Source organism: Pseudorasbora parva, unplaced genomic scaffold, assembly GCF_024679245.1.
Source record: "Pseudorasbora parva isolate DD20220531a unplaced genomic scaffold, ASM2467924v1 scaffold_31, whole genome shotgun sequence".
Lineage (NCBI taxonomy): Eukaryota > Metazoa > Chordata > Actinopteri > Cypriniformes > Gobionidae > Pseudorasbora > Pseudorasbora parva.
Genome location: NW_027125103.1, coordinates 527,490 through 547,718, shown reverse-complemented (window position 1 = coordinate 547,718; position 20,229 = coordinate 527,490). Strand labels below are relative to the sequence as shown.

Here is a 20,229-nt window from a genome sequence, read left to right as displayed (position 1 = left end):
AGCAGGCCCAAAGCGTGAGGCTGCCTCCGCAAACGGTCCTGCCCCCCCTCCCTTAATTTCTTCTCTGCTATAGGTGCAGACCCAAAGCGTGAGGCTGCCTCCGCAAACGTCCCCCCCCCCCTTAATTTCTCCTCTGTTATAGGTGCAGACCCAAAGCGTGAGGGTGCCTCCGCAAACGGTCCCCCCCCCCAATTTCTTCTCTGCTATAGGTGCAGACCCAAAGCGTGAGGCTGCCTCCGCAAACGGTCCTGCCCCCCGTACCCCCTATAATTTCTCCTCTGCTATCAGCACAGACCCAAGAGTAAGGCTGCCTCTCCAAACGGTCCTGTCCCACCCCACCCCCACTAATTTTTTGCCTCTACTATCAGAGCAGACCCAAGCGTGAGGCTGCCTCCGCAGATGGTCATGCCCCTCCCTCTCTTTCCTTTCTCCGCCGCCATTGGAGCCGATCCAAGCATGGGGTTGCTCCCCAAGCTTTCTATTCTCCAACCTTATTCCATCCAGCTTCTGCTTCCTCTACAGTTCATTGCCTCCTTCTCAGCTGCATTGCTCTTACAGTTCCTACTACATCATTGCTATGGATCCGTCACCTGTCTCCACCAAGCCTCTGCGCCTCAATCACCCCAGGTGGTTGGTCCCAGTATAGCTCATAAGCCCCGCCCCTCCGTGGTTTCTAATGGATACGAGTTAAACTAAACAATCAAATTACACTTTATATTTTCCAAGATGTTTTCTGTCTTTTAAGGCAGTTTTATCACTATGATTTTATTTCAAGTATTTGTTTTAAATAAGTTTAGCTTAGTTAGTTGTTTGACGCTATAAAAGTTGTCACTGAGGAACCAGCAGACTTTTTCAGGAGAAGAGTGGAGTTTTTATCTTAATTTCTATATTTCCCAGATTTTGGCATAAATATTAAGAGCATTAGCCCGAAGGTGGACACCGTTCCAACCCCAGCATTGCAATCCTACTGGACAACTTGGAGAGCTTTCAAACAATTCCTAAAACCAACTTGTTTTCCCAAATTCTCCCTCTTTTTTTCATTTTTTGATGTCATACGAGATGTCCACCCAATCTAGTACCATCAAAGTCTAACTCGGCTGCTTTAAATTTCTAATCTACAACCATCCATCCGACCATCTATGATCTCTAAGTTTGATACTGCCGCTGCAGTATTTGGATTTACTAGATATCACCATTGTAGTCCTTCACTTAATGCCACAGTCCCTCGCTTGATGCTCCAGGGCTTCGCTTGCCACTACAGTGCTCCAGTTTAATGCTGCCACTGCAGTGCCCTTATTATTTAATGCTGCCACTGCAGTGCTCCGTCATTTTGATGCTGCCACTGCAGTGCTCCTACTATTTAATGCTGCCTCTGCAGTGCTCCTCTTATTTGATGCTGCCACTGCAGTGCCCCTACTATTTAATGCTGCCACTGCAGTGATCCGTCATTTTGACGCTGCCGCTGCAGTGCTCCTCCTATTTGATGCTGCCCTGCCTGGTGCATTGCTCCTCCAGTTTAATGCTGCCGCTGCAGTGCTCCTCCTATTTGATACTGCCACTGCAGTTCTCCTCCTATTTGATGCTGCCGCTGCAGTGCTCCTCCTATTTTGATGCTACAGTGCTCCTCCAGTTTAATGCTGCCACTGCAGTGCCCTTACTATTTAATGGTGCCACTGCAGTGCTCCTACTATTTAATGCTGCCACTGCAGTGCTCCGTAATTTTGATGCTGCCACTGCAGTGCTCCTCCACTTTGATGCTGCCACTGCAGTGGCCCTACTATTTAATGCTGCCACTGCAGTGATCTGTCATTTTGCCGCTGCTGTAGTGCTCCTCCTATTAGATGCTGTCGCTGCAGTGCTCCTCCCATTTTGATGCTACAGTACTTCGCCACTTTGACACTGCCGTTGCAGTGCTCCTCTTATTTGATGCTGCCGCTATAGTGCTCCTCCAGTTTAATGCTGCCACTTGCAGGGCTCCTCCCCTTTTAATGCTGCTGCTGCAGTGCTCCTCCTATTTGATGCTGGCACTGCAGTGCTCCGCCATTTTGACGCAACCGCTGCAGTACTCCGCGATTTAACGCTGCCACCAATTTGATGCTGCCACTGCAGTGCTCTTCCTATTTAATGCTGCCGCTGCTGTGCTCTTCCTATTTAATGCTGCCGCTGCTGTGCTCCGCCATTTTTGATACTGCTGCTGCAGTGCTCCGCCATTTTTACACTGCCACTGCAGTTCTCCTCCTATACTGATGCTGCAGTTTCCCTGCTATTTGATTCTGCCACTGCAGTTCTCCTCCTAATTGATGCTGCCGCTGCAGTGTTCCTCCTATTTTGATGCTACAGTGCTCCTCCATTTTGACACTGCCGCTGCAGTGCTCCTTCTATTTGATGCTGCCGCTACAGTGCTCCTCCTGTTTAATGTTGCCACTGCAGGGCTCCTCCTTTTTAATGCTGCTGCTGCAGTGTTCCGCAATTTGACGCTGCTGCTGCAGTGCTCCACCAATTTGATGCCGCAGTTAATGCTGCCACTGCAGTGCACCTCCTATTTAATACTGCCACTGCAGTGCACCTCCTATTTAATACTGCCACTGCAGTGTTCCTCCTATTTAATGCTGCCTCTGCTGTGCTACTCCTATTTGATGCTGCCACTGCGATGCTTCTCCTTTTTCGATGCTGCAGTGAGCCGCAATTCGATATTGCCGCTGCAATGCTCCTCCAATTTCATGCTGCCGCTGCACTGCTCCTCCATTTTGATGCTGCCCCTCCAGTGCTCCACAATTTGATACTGCCACTGCAATGCTTCTCCTATTTGATGCTGCCACTGCAGTGCTCCACCATTTGATGCAGCCGCTGCAGTGCTTTGCAGTTTGATGCCGCAGTGCTCCGCAATTTGATTCTGCCACTGCAGTGCTGCGCCAATTTTATGCTGCAGTGCTTCTCCTATTTGATGCTGCTACTGCAGTACTTCGCTAATTCGTGACTGCCGCTGCAATCCTTTGCTTGATACTGCCGCTGCAGTGCCCAGTGCTCCACAATTTAATATTGCCACTGTAGTGCTCCCCCAATTTGATGCAGCCGCTGTAGTGCTTCTCAATTTGATACTGCCACTCTAGTGCTTCATTATTTGTGACTGCCATTGCCATGCTTTGCTTGATACTGCCGCTGCAGTGCCCCGCTAATTTGAGACTGATGCTACAGTGCCCTGCCAATTTGAGACTGCCGCAGCAGTGCCATGCCATTTTGAGACTGCCGCTGCAGTGCCCCGCCAATTCGAGACTGCCGCTGCAGTGCCCCGCCAATTCGAGACTGCCGCTGCATTACCCCGCCATCTTGAGACTGCCGCTGCAGTGCCCCGCTAATTTGAGACCACTGCTACAGTGCCCTGCCAATCTGAGACTGCCGCAGCAGTGCCATGCCATTTCGAGACTGCCGCTGCAGTGCCCCACCAATTCGAGACTGCCGCTGCATTACCCGCCATGTAAAGACTGCCGCTGCAGTGCCCCGCCATCTTGAGACTGCTGCTGCAGTGCCCCACCATCTTGAGACTGCCGCTGCAGTGCCCCACCATCTTGAGACTGCCGCTGCAGTACCCCGCCATCTTGAGACTGCTGCTGCAGTGTTTTGCTCAATGCTGCTGCATTTCCCCACCATTTTGAGACTGCCGCTGCAGTGCCACACCATTTTGAGACTGCTGCTCCAGTGCCCCGCCAATTTGAGAATGCTGGAGGCTGCTGCAGTTCCCCGCCAGTTTGAAAATGCTGCTGCAGCGCTTTGCTTGAAGCTGCTTCAGTGCCCCACCAATTTGAGAATGTTGGAGGCTGCTGCAGTGCTTTGCTCGATGCTGCTGCAGTGCCCCGCCATTTTGAGACTGCTGCTGCAGTGCTTTGCTTAATGCTGCTGCAGTGCCCCGCCAGTTTGAGAATGTTGCTGCAGTGCCCTGCCAATTTGGGAAAGCTGCTGCAGCGCTTTGCTTGATGCTGCTGCAGTGCCCCGTCAATTTGAGAATGTTGCTGCAGCGCTTTGCTTGATGCTGCTGCAGTGCCCCGTCAATTTGAGAATGTTGCCGCAGCGCTTTGCTTGATGCTGCTGCAGTGCCCCGTCAATTCGAGAATGTTGCTGCAGAGCTTTGCTTGATGCTGCTGCAGTGCCCCGTCAATTCGAGAATGTTGCTGCAGCGCTTTGCTTGATGCTGCTGCAGTGCCCCGCTCAATGCCTGACTACTGCTGCATTCCCTCACCTATTTCATAAACTGCCACAGCAGTTACCTACCTCAGTACTGCTACAGTGCCATCTTCCATTCAGTCTATTTAACAATTTTGGGGGGTCTTCTGGAATAATTATGCAGACTCCTCCCGTAATCATGAGATGTTCAAATTTCCATGATTCTTGCTTGCTGTCTATTTCTGCCCATGTTTTTGGGGGACAATCGGAGCTCGGGTAGAATATCCTCTCCGAGCCCCTCTATAGCAGACAGCAAGCCAAATCTGTTTACCACTTTCACTAAGATTATATGGGCACACAAACTCGTGAAGTGAAGTTAATAAACGTAATTTCGGGAGGAGTACGCCCATCTAATCTTTTAATTAATACCAAGGTATAAAACCAGCAGCTTACCTCTTCCCCTTTTTGGTTCCTGAAGCATCCCTCCTCCTCCCCTGCTCCTCCTTTTGTACACCACATTGGTGGTGGTTGAGGAGAGATCCTTGACACGAGTGTAAAGCGCTTTGGGTGTACAGTAGTACATATGAAAGCGCTATATAAATGACTCATTCATTCATTATTTTATTCATTCAATTTGCCTGTTATAGGGGGGCAATCGGAGCTCGGGTAGAATATCCTCTCCGAGCCCCTCTATAGCAGACAGCAAGCCAAATCTGTTTACCACTTTCACTAAGATTATATGGGCACACAAACTCGTGAATCAGAAAGTGCCCGAATGACTTTTCATTGGAGGCAACAAGATTTGCAAGAATGCTTTTGTTTCTTATGGAGTGTTCCAGAAACACCAAAGTTTGTCGTTTTGTTTTCATTCTAAGAACACACACACGGCTTCATGTTTAGACCTTCCCATACCTGCCTATTGTTCTTAACTGTCGTTTTAATTGTAATCGTTAGCATCGTATCATTTGCCAAAAAAAACCATTACTATAATAGGCTTTTAGATGGTAATGTTAGCATCTTTTTTATTAGTAGTATGCGGTCCGAGTTTCATCCCCACACTGTCAGTGACAAAAAGATGAAATAGAATATTACAGGGTCCTTATTTCAGTGACTACAGGGTCATGAATGATTTTCTACCTGGAATTGTGTATAGGCATGATCTGCGGGAACAGCTCAACTGGGTCGAAAAATAAGACACTCCTGTTCATCCTCAGTTCCGTATGGGTAATATGACTGCAAGCGCACTGGGATCATGTTGAACACCTGGGTCCATGGAACAAGTCTGTGTTAGTGTCACAGGAAAACTAGTTGCACTAACATTTGGTTTGTTACAGTCACAAGCTAATAAAAGTTAAGGCTTTAAAAATGTAACAACCACATATAGATTTGCCCGACTATCATATGATAACGTATCATTTGCCAAAAAAACCCATTACTATAATAGGCTTTTAGATGGTAATGTTAGCATCTTTTTTATTAGTAGTATGCGGTCCGAGTTTTCCCGTTGCGTCTGTCATTACTAGCAACCATGCAGCTTTACAGGGGGTATGGCTTATCTAAATGAGATGTAAATTAGCCCTATTGTCACTCCCAGCAGGTGAGAACAGCAAAACTTCAGAGGCTGTTTTCTCTCGTTTACACTTTTTAAAAGGCCTACATTCAGATGGCCACAACTTCTCCAACCATTATCAGAGTTCCATGTGTTACACATCGTTGGAAAGCTTGGAGACTACACTTTCAGAATCTGTGAATAACTCAAAATGCCCCAGAACTGACTTGTGTCCCTACTTTCCGTGACTGGTCACAATTGTGGTAAGGGGCTTTACATAGGCCAGCTGGTGAAATAAAGATGTGTAACTAACCCCACTTTAGTCAGTTGCCAGATCCACGTTTCTGGAAAGTCCTGATGGTCACGGCAGAGCTGGAGCTGCTCCAACCCTCACCACCTTGCAGAGAAGCAGCCATTGAACGCTCTTCATACCGTTCAGGTCCAAAGTATGCTGAAATAAAGAATAGAAGTAACTGGTTTTTGCATGCACTAGTTCTGAACAGTCCATCTTGATGCATTTATAAAAACAAACCAGCAACAACTGTGAAAACCTCAAATTCACCAAGTCACAAAAATAATCATGGAAAGAATGGTAAACCTACGTCTAAAGAGGTTTCGATAATATACCAGGTCTTTGTACTTCACACACTCAGGTTCTCGTTCTGAGCTGTATTCCCCCTAACTCTTGCCGGGCCAATCACATCGTGTATAGAGTCGGTGGGCGGAGCCATAATGACGACGGCCGAGTTGCGTTTGTGTGCTTCTAGTAAACACAGAAACTGGCGAACGGCGGTCTTTCGAATCAGCTCTGACCGCGACTGGAAGACTTGGAGTTAAGCTTTTCTCTGAGAAAAAAACAAAGAACGGCACTGAAGTCATTCTTCATCGGATTGAGCTGTCAATGGTGAGTTTCCAGAAACATCTTAATGTGAGTCTTAAAAACATCAGAAACATCTTAATGTGGGTCTGGCTTGTCTGGCTAACAAATCACCAGAGGTCCCTAGATAATACTAGTCCCGTTGGTGTTGACGTCATTTCTAGTGCGCTGTGTTTACATCCTGGAGGTAAGAGCTACTGATGGCAGCGGTAGTTTGAAATATGTTTGGAGGGTTAATTTGACACAAATATATTTCACAGTATCGCTGAGGAGTGTGCTAGATGCATCGAGCGGCTTTATCTCTGCAAAACAGCGCAGCTTGCACGCCATTGAGTACGCGGGGTGGTGTGAGTCATTGTCTGCAGGTATGGTATATGTATTTTCATGCTCGGGTTAACAGGGCAGTAATGTGTATTTTTTTTAATACATGTTTTATGTTTTACTAGTCACACGGGGGCCAGGCAGTGTTGCAGCAGGCTTTATGGGCGTCGTAATTTCTCTTCCTGAAACACGACTTATATCATCTGTACGTGCTAATGAATGCTTGAATTGGAACATTGTCCTTTGGAAGATTTGGATTATCTCTTTCTCTCTCAGTGCTGATCTCCTCGACTGTTCTTCTGCTAAACTGTTATACACCAGACAATGTATTTTCTGTGACTCTACAGGAAACACTAATTCATATCATTATACCTTGACGACCAAAACATTAGTGAGTTCCCGGCCACCGGTGGCGCATCGAGATTCAGGAGGCTTTAACTTTAGTGCCCTGAGGATTCGAAGGGGGTCATTAGTGACGGAAGCTGTATGTTTGTCACTATTTTGTGTTTAGCTGATAATAATATACAATGTCATTTTAAATCTAGCTTTACAAGCTTTCTGAATATGCTGCATGCTGCTGAATCTGCATATCAGTGCTCTTTTCTGTCGTTGTTAATTACCTCTTTAGTAAACCTATACATAACCAGCAAAAGCAGCACAGCTTGAATCTCTTCCATACTTGTTTTTTCTCACCATGTAAACGACCTGACCGATTACGCGCCGCGCTCATGTTGACAAGAGAGGAAAGTTAATTTTTCTGAGGGGTTAACTTTTTATTTCGTAAGTTATGAAGATAATGTTGGAGTAATGACACAGCGTATTGCCCCAGGCAGTTTTTACTTTAACTGCGCCTGACAGATGATTATTACAATTTAAACAAATAAATAGCTTATAATATACTGTATTAGTCCCGGTGGCTGTTAAGAGTTGCTATGGCTACAGTCAACACATTCCAGCTGCTGGAGAAAACAGCTTTGACATTTTTGATGTGGCAGACAAACTGCATGTGACAAAATGATTGGGATTGAAAGTCATCACATGTAAACACCAGATCGGTTTAGATAACGTTCACTAAATCTTTCAATCGGTACACACAAAAATGATTACTGTCCGTTAGGGCTGTCATTTTTGAAAAAAATCTAATTCGAACGGATATCAAATATCCAGCAATGTATTCAAATATATTTGAATATCTACAACGCCGTCATCTCCAGCAGCTGGAATGTGTTTATGGATGCCATAGCAACTCTCAACAGCCACCAGAACTTAGGCCGGAGACACACTGCAAGTGTGCCGTTTCTGTTGCGTCAGCTGCGAGGCGGCTGCCTGGCGTTTTCTCCTTCTTTGCACACCAGAAGCGTGTCTGACGCGGTGCTGCTGCTGGTATTAATGTACAGGGAAGCCCTATACTTCATGTTAAAATAGGCAAAAGAACATTGTTCTGTATTGACAGGTTTAAGATTTCAAAATCGATAATTATGTTGTTTTTTATTATTACAATTAGGCCTATATCATTTGTTAACCTAAAGACTTTCAAACATGAAAATGTCATTTAATATGTAGTCGTGTCAAAATGGCATATCTTTTCCTATTCTATTTTGTCATCAATACCATAGATATGTATGGTCAATAGGCTACTGCCGACGTTGTCTTTGCTGTATCAATAGGCAATACATTTATATTTAACAAGAAGTATAGGGCTTCCCTGTACATTATTAGCAGCAACAGCGTCGCGTCAGACACGCTTCTGGTGTGCAAAGACGAAGAAAACGCCAGGCAGCCAAACTATTTTTTACACTGTTAAAGACTTGGATTCCCATCCTAAACATAGACAAAGTTTCAAAAACGAATGTTGGACGTTTGATAGAGTATTTCTGTGTCAAAAATACTCCTTCCGGTTTCTCAAAAGTGTCGGAGAGTTTTTTCGAGTATGGGTCGACTTGACGTTAATAGAACGGAAGGTCCTTGTATGGGCCGTACGGGCTCTTCTCCCGGTAGGGTGCGCGCGCGTGACTAGACCGAGTGAGGAAATGCACGCCTGTAAACTCTCTCAGGTGCAGATCCAGTCGTCCGTGAACACTTATGTCGGTTATAGTCCGCGCTGCGCTCCACTTTATTGCTATGGTTGACGTCGAGCGACTTCAACGCTTCAGCACAGCATTCCCGTAAGGCAGCGCTGCATTTGAACGCAGAAGTGACGGGAAGCTTCATAACGTCGCGTCTCAAAGTGGATTTCCACGCCACTGCTGTCACAGGACTTGACTTTGCCCCAAGCAATAGGCATCTCGGGAGGGGGGCAACGTTCCTTGAATGCCTAACTCCTACCAACTGCTGCGATAGCCGACGTATAATGTCATTCACTAGCGAGCTTATATATTACAATTTTATTGTAATATTTATATACTTAAACCATAGTTTTATGGTCTAATGAATAGCTCAATCTTTCATTCTTTTAAACCATTTCGGAATTAAATTCTGCTTCCTTCTCAATCCACTGGTAACCTGAGTTACACTAGAATACTGTCAAACTGTAAGCCACAGAAACAGAAAACAATTTTTATAAAAAGAGCTTTATTTGACTTCTGTTCTACAGCACTCATGAACAGGGGGATGTGTATGTGGTCTCAAACTGATCACCTGGAAAAAAAGAACAAGTAATTAGTCAGTAAACAAAGGCAATTCTACAGGAAGTTCAGCCAATGACAAAAGCATACTTGTCTGATAGTAGTCATAAACTTTGATGACTGCTGGCTTGAGATTTTGCACTGCAAGAACCCGTTTCAGTTGTAGTGTGTAAGTAATAGGGAAGCCTTTGAGAACCTGCGAGACAGAAGAGATTAACAGCAGCACATACATAAAGATGGCAGCAGATATAGGTGATGTACTCACCTCTTTCAGATACACTAGGACACGATCATCTTCAGCATCAACACGCTCCACAAGTGGGGCAAACGATTGGGGTGGAGAACCAAGCTGAGGAGAAAAGGCCATCATTTACATAGAGCTGAAGGAGCTTCCAGCATCTTAAGACTTTCTAAATCATCTTAAACATACGTACCAGTGATGTGTCAGCTGTGAAGCCTGACAGGACTTTAATGTCTACGATAACCATGTTAGTACTTGCTTTTGCACCATTGTATCTTGATGATGCAAGAACAAAGGGTTCAGTCAACATGATCCAGAAAGAAACTAGATGATTTTAACAGGCAAATCTGTTCTTACTTCACAGTAAAGTTCAACAGGAGGTTGGCCCCTACCAGTCGGCAGTCTCCCTTTACCTTTGCTTCAACTGTCAGCATTTTGGAAACTGTGATAGGTGTCGGAATGTTGTAGAAACATGCAATCTATGATTGCAAAATAAAACAGAATTAGGATGTACACAATAGAAAACTGAAAGAGAGGGAAGAGATACAGACCTGCACAGGCACACAAGTGGATCCTGATGCTTTAACACTATATTTGCCAGGAACATTCTTTAGTGGCTTCTGCTGATACAGCAGCCTGTTGTCCTTATTCACACTGAAGCTATAAGAGTCTCCTCCTACCACTGAGGACTGTACAGTAACAGTGCTGGAGCCATCCAACTTGAACACTTGAGCAGCATATACAGACAGGGCATGAAGAGCCACCACAGTGTCCTAAAAAAGTAAAAATCAGATTAAAACCTCCTCCTATATGATGGCACTCCTGTTGGGTAGACAGAGGCACCTGGGTGGAGGAGAAGCCGCCATAGGGATTCTGCTGGGTCACCAGCCAGTTGACAATGCGGTTAGCATAGCTCAGAGTAGCTGTTGTGAGAGGCTGAACTGTGAGAACTGCTAGCAGAACGTAAGAGCTGATCTCCACCGCCAGAATATCACCAGATGTCGTCTGAGACCAATGGAGCTTAGAGCCTTAGGATGAGACGGTGGGGAGAAAGTTGTTGACTAAGAACCTGAACACCTTAAACAAGAGGCTGGTAAATCTTACCTTCTGAAACGGCAAGGTTGTTCAATGTGGATAGAAGCTGCGAGCGAGAGGTGGTCTCTCCAGCTAGACTGAAGGTGTAGGCCAGCAGAGCCGTGGCATAAGTGTTTCTCAGGTTCCCAACAACAGGCCTCAAGCATGACAGAGCATTGGTTATGACGGGATCCTGAAAACAAAGCAGATCTCAGACGAAAGACAAAAAGGTTGGTCGTCAAGGAAGTCATACAACTACTGGAGAAGTTACCTTGGCAGGGACACCTAGTTCAAGCAGTGATGCAACAACATAGGCAGTCATAGTCACATTGTCATCAACTCCACCCTAAAACACAGGTATATTTAGCACAGTCTCAGCCCTCAAGTCCATTATGGAGCATTTCAAGTAATGTGACCACCTTCATTTCATAGTGGTACAGAGTTCCCTGCTGCATGAAACAGCCGTCTGAAGCCTGCTTGCTGATCAACCAGTCCTTTGCAGTCTGCAGGACGTTTGGGTCAACAAAGACAAATTTGCTCGCTAGACCAAAAGACCTCAGGACAAAGGCAGTCAACCTGAACGTGGAGAAGTGGTCACAAAATAAACTTACACGATGTGCCACAAGAGATTATACATGACCGTAGAACAACGAGAAACTCACCATGAATTGGATTCATCATAACCAAAAGTGCTGAATGAACCATCAGTGTGTCTGTAGTTCAGTTGTCCTTGGTACCCTGTTCAGCACAACAAAAAATTAGACCGTCTACAGGAGGAGAATTGAAAGTTCTAGGGATTCCCAACCAAAAGAGCCATGGTCACCTCTCTGAAGGTAGCCCGTGGCAGTCTCTCGAATGGCTGTGGTGAGTTGCCCTGTGACACCCAGGTACTGCATGATATAAATAATGGGAGCAAGACCAGCCATATTCTGCTCTCCACAGCCCGATGGCATTTGCAACAACCTATCTGCATTCTTCAGTGCAAGACCAATCATGTCTCCTATTGGGCATGGGTCAAAAAATAATTAAAGAACAAAAAAAAAGAAAACAAAAAGCACAAGTGACCAGACACCTTTACCAAGGACTGAAACGGAGCATCTGGATGATCCCTGGATCACATTTAATGGAAACGTCAGGGTCACATCTTCAGAAAGAATGTTTCCTATGGACCAAACAGAACAGAATTGGGTGCTTGGCTAATGTTTGGCTGTACTGGGAGAACGAATTGGAGAATCATTGAGTGCAAACAAACCCTTTGGACACAGTAACAAACTCTGGGTGCTTGTCCTTTCAACTCCTTCAGCCTAAAAAGCATTAGGAGCACATTAGTTGTTTAAGAGAAAAACAAAAAATAAAAATTCCACTCAAGTATCCAGAAAGACGTGAACAGACCAGGACAAGTAGATGTTGAGTGACTACATCAATGCGTCCTCTTGTCGGGACGGTCACGGCCTCAGTGCCACATCGAGTCTGGGATGGTTCAGCTGAAGCATTGACAGTTACATTGACAGTTCCTGCAGTGACAGACAGGTAGTGATTTAGGAAACACTATAAATTGGATTTTAATTGCAATCTTGTTCACTGCATCTCAAAGCATAAACCTTACAATATTTACCCATTATTTATTAATCCTGAACCCTAGTTTGACTAGTTCTCAAATGTAAAGCATTTTAATTCATTAGATTACATACAATTTAAAATTACTTTATAAAAACTATAAAGCTAAAATGTTAAGGTAATTAAAATTAATTGACACTTGATTTGAAAAGTGTAACCATCATTATGGGCTGCTGTTTTGAATAACACCTCAAACTTCATTTGAGAGGGACAGATGGTCCAAAACTGACCAAGAACTGAAGCAGTGAAAATCCATTTAAAGGTTCTTCTCTCATTGGCACAGAGACAGGACGAATACGGATCATTCCGTGGTTTCAGAGTGAAGGCTGAAGACTGAGCTGGAGTTACTTGAACCTGCCAAACAATGACAGTGAACATTAGGCAAAGGCACTGAGCTCTATAAAGATCCATTATAAATAAGACAGACCATGATGCAGTTGGACAGATAGTTGAAGACCGTGGCTTTCAGCTCAAAAGATTCCCCCCGGATGATGGAGTACGGCAGGGAGAGCTCCAAGAAAAAGGGCTGGAAGACAGTCAGCAGCGCTGGAGGAGCCAGACCAAAACCTGTCGAGGACAGGCAGAACGCCTCGGTCTCCCATGTGGTGATGGTGTCAGGAACAGTTAGAGGAACTTGTGTGGATCCAGAGGCTCTGAATTAAAAATAAACAAAACTCAATATCCCTCCTCGTTTCTCCGTCCTATGACCTGGAAACCGAGCTAGCCAAGCCATTTGTATTTTGTTTTAGCGACTAAATATGACAAATTCTACTCCCCTTCACATCTTGCCAGTTTACAGACACTATTCTGGCAAGTTACAAATTTAGTGGGGGACAGTTGCAGAATTATAGCAAAGCACAAGAAAAACTAATACAAAAAAAAAAAAAAAAAAAGCAAGTGGTATTTGGGGGAGGTTGAAATAAACTGACTAATGTTCATGCATCCCGACATGCAAGCTAAATCCAGTGTTGAAGACTCACTCATTGACACTTTGAAGTGATGTTTAAGGGAGCACAGATATAATTTAGGGATGCCACAATTCTCAATATAATATTGAACCATTCGGTACGGCAGAAGCTGAAGTGGTTAAGTGTTTAATTTGCATGCTTTACATGTGCTGAACACAGGCACTAAAAGCAGGATTAATGGATTTAGTCTTCCTGCGCTAATACACAAGGTTAACAAACAGTTGACTATGTCTAAAGAGAAAGTAAAATCTGCGTGTCCGTATGAGATGCAAGCAGGTTATGAACAGTTGTCCTTAAGGGGCCAGGTTACCTCAAATTGTTACTAAAACAAAGACAAAAAAAAAACCTTACTGCTCTTGAATAAAAAACCTTTAAAACAGTAGCTTTTAATCAATATATTGAAGACTATGTAGGGTTTTAATTTTACATTTATTCAATTACATACTTAAATGCTAGTGTACCTCTGAGCTGCCATTACATTATATACATTTAATAATTTTATATTATGCAATACACTTGGAACATGTACAAGGTTTTATAAAGTTCTAAATTTAAGTAAGGTTTTAAAGGGTCCCGAAACATTTTAAGTTTTAAAAACGTACTTCTATTGTTAGTATGGTTTTTACATCAAAACGGCAATTTAGAAATAAAAGGCTCTCATCTTCATACTTATTTGCCCCTCTGGCTTGAATGCTCCATTTCAAGTGGTATGTCTCCTGTGAGTCTTCAGTGAAGACACCCACTGTTGTGATTGGCTAACATCTTTGCATTTGAAATATGAATACATGTGGATCAGGCACAGCAGCACTCTTGGCCTAGAAATCTAGACGCACCCTAGCAGCAGTAAATCCAATCTGCTGCGAGTGTCATCTAGCAACTCAATACACTGAGCTGTAAACACCAAACTCTGGTCAGGCCAGTCACATCGTGTATAGAGTTGGTGGGCAGGGCTAACCATAATGACAGCAGAGTTGCGCTTGCGTGCTTCTAGCAAACACAGAAACTGGCGAACGGACTTTCGAATCAGCTTTGACCGTGACTCTGGAGTTTTCGCCGGATACGGCGAAAGTTTAATCTTTCAACTAGCTCTGCTTCACCTTTGTTGCTCTGGTTGGTTGTAGTGCTATCCAATTGCATGCACGCTGTGCAGAGGGAGTTTGAAAGACAAACTTCTGGGTCTGGCTTGTCAGGCTAGCACTCGCTGCCAGTAAAGAAACAGAGCTGGGGAAAGATTGCTGAGAAAGCGTTGTATCGAGTTTGTGTCGGAGGGCTCTGAATAAATACAAGTGAACTTTGCAACGTTATTTCTCACAAAAGGCTTTTCACCACAGCAAACATGACATGAATACAGTAAGAGCTTATGTTGTGCACCTTAATGGCAGTTTGAAAAATTGTGCACTGCAGATAACTGACAGAGCCAAACAGTCATAGAACACTATTGCGCTCTGTAGCTTAATTTAAACACTTGTTTCATGCTACTAACAGAAATTACTTGAAGTTGATCATTTTAGTCACTGGCTTGACACACCGATTCATCAAAATGGCCAGCGGCAGGATTGTGGTAAGGGGCTTTACATAGGCCAGCTGGTGAAATTAAGATGCGTCACTAACCCCACTTTAGTCAGTTGCCATATCCACGTTTCTGGAAAGTACGTTCTGATGGTCACGTCAGAGGTGGAGCTGCTCCAACCCTCACCACCTTGCAGAGAAGCAGCCATTGAACGCACTTCATACCGTTCAGGTCCAAAGTATGCTGAAATAAAGAATAGAAGTTACTGGTTTTTGCATGCACTAGTTCTGAACAGTCCATCTTGATACAGTTATAAAAACAGACCAGCAACAACTGAAAATTTCAAATTCACCAAGTCACAAAAATAAATAAATAATCATGGAAAGAATGGTAAACCTACGTCTAAAGAGGTTACGATAATATACCAGGTCTTTGTACTTCACACACTCAGGTTCTCGTACATTCAGGTTTGTTGCAAGCTTCAGCCCCACACTCTGTCAGTGACAAAAAGATGAAATTGAATACTACAGGGTCCTTGTTTCAGTGACTACAGGGTCATGAATGATTTTCTACCTGGAATTGTATATAGGCATGATCTGTGGGAACAGCGCGACTGGGTCGAAAAATAAGACACTCCTGTTCATCCTCAGTTCCGTATGGGTAATATGACTGCAAGCGCACTGGGATCATGTTGAACACCTGGGTCCATGGAACAAGTCTGTGTTAGTGTCACAGGAAAACGAATTGCACTAACATTTGGTTTGTTACAGTCACAAGCTAATAAAAGTTAAGGCTTTAAAAATGTAACAACCACATTTTTTGCCCGACCAATCCAGCAACAGGGGGAAAATCAAATCCCAAAGTTGAAACTGAATTTGAAAGCAGGTCCAACAGGAAAACTGAACAAATGGCACATGGGTACCATTTCTGCACTCAGGCGTCTTCCTGGCTCCATGATCTGGATGCTCCGATCTACAGCACTGATACCACACAGAGATCCTTCTTGAGCAGAGACAGTCAGAACATTTCCCTCAGCAGGAACGGCTGTAGCCGGAGAGAACTGTAGAGACACCTGAAACAAGGAAGAACACACTGTAGGACGTCAACATTCCCCACTCGCAGCCAAGAAATGCTACAGCACATCATACCTTGTTTTGAAAACACATTTCTGTGTCAAAAGTTGCTGTACCAACAACTACACTCCCACTGGGCAAGACACAGTAGACCAGAATCTGCACCGCTGGAGCCATATCCACACCGACAGACAGCTGGAATGACACAGAGCCGCTCGTGACAGTATTAGAAGCCCTCGCTGTGACCGTCTGAAATCCATGGAGGGCAATCACTCCTCTGGACAAGACCTGGAAAAAAAAAAAAGACAGATTAGCGCATGAAATGTGCCAGGGCACAATTCGTTTTTTAAAAACCACCACAATTGATAGTTTTAGTCACCATATAGATTATGTCCGCATTGTAGTTGCCAGTTTCACCAACAAAAGAATAATTCACAGTCACTGGAAGAGTGGCGCCACATTTGAGCGGCTGCTCAAGCGCCACTATATTCAGTTCACTGAATGTTGGGCTGTCAGGAGTTGCAGGTTGGCGAAGCACCCTCTCATCCGTACTGAAGTAGGGCGATTTGTAACCATAATAACGTGCTGGAGTAGCACTTGCCTGGGGAATAATGAGCAGCATTGAATTCTTGAGTAGTAATTTAAAAGAATTAATAAAAAATAAATTCATACCACCAGATTGAGATCAGCCTTAGGGTCAAAATTAGCAGTGTTGAGGGAGAACGTGGCCAGTCCCTTCTGGTTTGTGGTAAGATTTAGGAGCAGCTTATTAGGCCAACTGTTACCATCCAGGAGATACACCGCTTTGTTCACAATTGGAGTCCCATTGAAAGCCGCTGCCAAGATCTTTAGGGGAAAACAAAAGGCTAGGAATGGGAACCAATGTGCAGGCTTCTGTAACATTGACTTTTACTTGCCGTTCCAGCGACCGTTGAGCCGATTCTAAAAGAATCTGGGAGCTCTACAAATGTGATCTTCCCAACTTCAAATGTAATGAACACAGTTGTGGATTTTGGCAGCATTACATCTACAGAAGTAAAAAAGGAAAAGAGTATAAACCCCAAATAAGAGACATGGGTCACTGGTTAAAAAAAAAAAAAATTCAGCCAGTAGCTCACCAGTGCCCTCTTCAGTGATGTTGAAGTTAACAAGAAAATTATCTTCCATTTTATCCTCAAATTTGGTGGTGAAAAACACTGATGTACTGAAGGTAAGGGAGGCACAGCCAGTGGCATTCATCTGGTTGCAGAACAAAGGAGTCATTATAAAAGTCAAGCAGAAGAAAAACCTTGCTCTGTATGGCAGTGGTCACACCTTTACGGTTTTATTCAGGCAGCGACGGGTCAAATCAGGAACCACAACATATGAATACGGCTCACGGCACACTTCCACTAATGCCTGACCAGGTACAGGTTGGCCATAAGTGTATCTGGGAAAGAGTTACAAGGAATGAGATCAAGAACCAACCACAAGACAAGAAGAGAGCTTTACTCACGTGGCACAAGCCTCAACTTTCAGTCCCACATCTGCAACGCTATATGTTTGTGGTGCTTTTACGGTAACGTCAAACTTGGGTAAAACTAAACCGGAAACAAACTACTTAATTAGGACCTCAGGTTTGCAGTTGTACTTTTGTACTAGAACGATGACTTACCATATTTTTTCACCTCAAAACCTTGGGTGATCATTTGGTCACCAATAAAAGCCTTTAGCATGTACATTCCTATCTGAGCCTCTGGGTTTAACTCGTGAGAAAGCTGCAAGATCCATCCCGTTGAGGAAACGTTTGTCCACTGACCAATGCGGTTATAATTATTATCCTATTGGGGGGAGAGGGAGAGGCACCACACCTTGTATAAAAAGTTCAGAAAAAAAAGAACCTGCAAATCTAAAACCATGCAGAAATAAAGCAGTTGCAGCATTCATTGAAAGACTGGCTCTGGATCACTCACCTCCACTACCACCAGACTGTACTGAAAGACAAAAACAGTAATATTAACTATTACATGCTGATGAAACAGGGTCACCATTTGCACATCACCTTGTACACCATTTTGAAAACCATGGATATGACAGACAGATGCACTTACCATTTGATCAAGGGGCACAAATTTGGCACTCATGGTCACAACTCTGAAATTGACTGCAAAAGGGAAACAGAAACTCACGGCCATTACAAAATGCAATTGAAAGTGTAGACTGGCTATTACACTACAAGTTCTAATAGTCAACCAAGGTTCATTCACAGCTCACCCATTTGTCCTGGATTGTAGATGGGTTTGTCTGTTTGGATGAAGGTCAAAGGTCGGTAAGATCTGAACATGACCTTCCGCTCTTCTGTCATTTTGAAGACCCTTCCTTGGACTTCCACCTTCAGCTTCTGCACAGATTCTCCATCCACTTGAGGAGCCTGTGGAGAAACCGGTTAACAAAAAACAGACCAAAGTGCTGCATGTGCCACACAATGACAAACCTTAAAACTAAAACAGCGGTGAAACGCTGTTGAAGATCTCTGCTGCACAAGTTGAGCAGTCATATTTTTGTCATCAAGTAGAGAAACAGTCATTGTGAGACTCTCATTGGGTTTTAAGAGACTAGCACACAATTTGACATCAGAGCTGGACTCAATCAGTGCAGGAAACGTCACCAAAAAGGCTCTGTGAAAACAGTCAGACATTCAGTGTCATAAATTAAAACATTCATGCAAGTGTATAAAATAAATATATAATACACAAAAGTATTTGGCAAACATTTTGTACTAGAGACTAAGAAAGTTATTTTGCAAAGAAATTCAAACTTTGAGGAATTAGGTTAAAACAAAGACATAGTTAATTCACTTTAAAGTATGTTTACTCACGGCCCTGATCTCTGTCCTTCAACAGCAAAGATGAAAAGAGCTAAAATAAGCCCTTTCCAAACACAAAGAACGTCTCTCACAGCCATTAGGAAGGATCATTCAAGACTAGAACAAAAGCAGGTGTCTCGTTCAGAAACCTTACACCAATTTACTCAATTCTAATCTGCAGCTCCTCTTGAGCAGCTGCACTGATATTTAAACCACTCTTAATTGTCAGGAGGAATTCATTAAGCTCGTTAATGTGATGATGTGATCAATTATTACTGCTATTGAGGGCGAGATGGTACATTTCATTGTGTTATTAAGGGCGAAGTGGTACATTCCACCTGTATAAAGAGGAAGTACTCTGCCGTCTAAGGAGCTATTCGCACGGGTTTAGTATTATTTAGGGACCGCTGTGATGTAGAAATTACTCCCCTACATCTGAGTTTTGCGTGGCACATTCCCACGGGATAAGCAAAACCTGTGATCTTACTTGAATTTACTGACTTTTCTCCTGGATTTTGAAGGATATTTTCATTTATTTCAAGGATATGTTCATTATTTTCATGTAGTCGCATATTAGGATATGAAGTATTAGTCATGTGGCATATTATGATTCACAGTATAAAGTATTAAGTATACAGTATTAATTGTGTTTTTGACCATGAAGTAATGATTGAGTGATGTTCATTATGAATTGAGTTGTTCTTCAATTTGCTTATGATGATTTAACTTGCAAATGTACAGAAGTTTAGGAAATGTGCTGAGATCTTTGCAGGACGCTATAAAGAGTGTGAAACTAAACTAAGGCCCTGTCCACACGAACACGGGTATTTTCAAAACCGCAGCTTTTTCTACGCGGTTTGGCTGTTCGTCCACACGCAAACGCTGTATCCGGTTACTAAAACCGGACTTTTTTGAAAACTCCGGCCAGGGTGAAGATTTTTAGAAACTCCGGTTACAGCGTTGTCGTGTAGATGGTGAAAACGGAGATTTCGGCTTTTTAAATTGAAGTGCGCGTCGTTCTTTCCTTTGTTTGATATCAGATTTTCCACATCTCCTTTTGATTTACGTGAGTCGATTCTATGCGGTGGACTTCACTAACAGCGCTTATCACACGTATATCCTACAGATACATGTTCAGTTATTTCATTGTATTGCAGAACAAAGGCGCCAGAATGCAATAATACAAAATAGTAAAGCAAGTGTGTGAAGCTATTACAGTCCACTTCGGCCCTGCACCTGTGTATACAGTTACCTGTCACTGAGTCCAAAGCAAAGGAACTTGTAGGAAGTGTTTCACTTGAGCCCATGGCATCCCTCAGTCAGTGCAATGTGCATCGGTGCAGTGAATGGGACCCATATGGAAATCAGGCAG

General features: G+C 43.8%; 1 protein-coding gene across 1 annotated transcript; it reads right to left on the bottom strand.

The window, feature by feature from the left end:
- Nucleotides 1-9,460: 9,460 nt before the first annotated feature.
- LOC137065799 (alpha-2-macroglobulin-like protein 1) lies at nt 9,461-19,030 on the bottom strand. Its single transcript, XM_067437324.1, has 34 exons — nt 18,870-19,030; nt 18,486-18,669; nt 18,266-18,422; nt 18,103-18,155; nt 17,965-17,985; nt 17,667-17,832; nt 17,508-17,592; nt 17,327-17,441; nt 17,131-17,251; nt 16,930-17,039; nt 16,685-16,858; nt 16,392-16,613; nt 16,088-16,300; nt 15,862-16,011; nt 15,513-15,638; nt 15,340-15,433; nt 15,041-15,182; nt 12,889-13,114; nt 12,692-12,815; nt 12,237-12,358; nt 12,097-12,148; nt 11,923-12,006; nt 11,668-11,844; nt 11,507-11,582; nt 11,264-11,420; nt 11,116-11,190; nt 10,875-11,037; nt 10,614-10,798; nt 10,322-10,543; nt 10,128-10,249; nt 9,964-10,045; nt 9,795-9,878; nt 9,620-9,725; nt 9,461-9,542 (listed from the first exon to the last, which is right to left on the bottom strand). Exons 1-34 carry the CDS (start codon nt 18,953-18,955, stop codon nt 9,502-9,504), a joined length of 4,317 nt encoding a protein of 1,438 aa, XP_067293425.1. The 5' UTR covers nt 18,956-19,030; the 3' UTR covers nt 9,461-9,501.
- Between the last annotated feature and the right edge of the window lie 1,199 nt (nt 19,031-20,229).

Excerpts from the sequence above, each read along its gene's own strand:
- LOC137065799 (XM_067437324.1), bottom strand. The coding sequence starts at position 18,955 with ATGGCTGTGAGAGACGTTCTTTGTGTTTGGAAAGGGCTTATTTTAGCT. Across the intron at positions 17,833-17,964 it reads ACAGTCTGGTGGTAGTGGAG|GATAATAATTATAACCGCAT; the intron begins GTGAGTGATCCA and ends TCCCCCCAATAG. Across the intron at positions 10,544-10,613 it reads GCGGCTTCTCCTCCACCCAG|GACACTGTGGTGGCTCTTCA; the intron begins GTGCCTCTGTCT and ends TTACTTTTTTAG.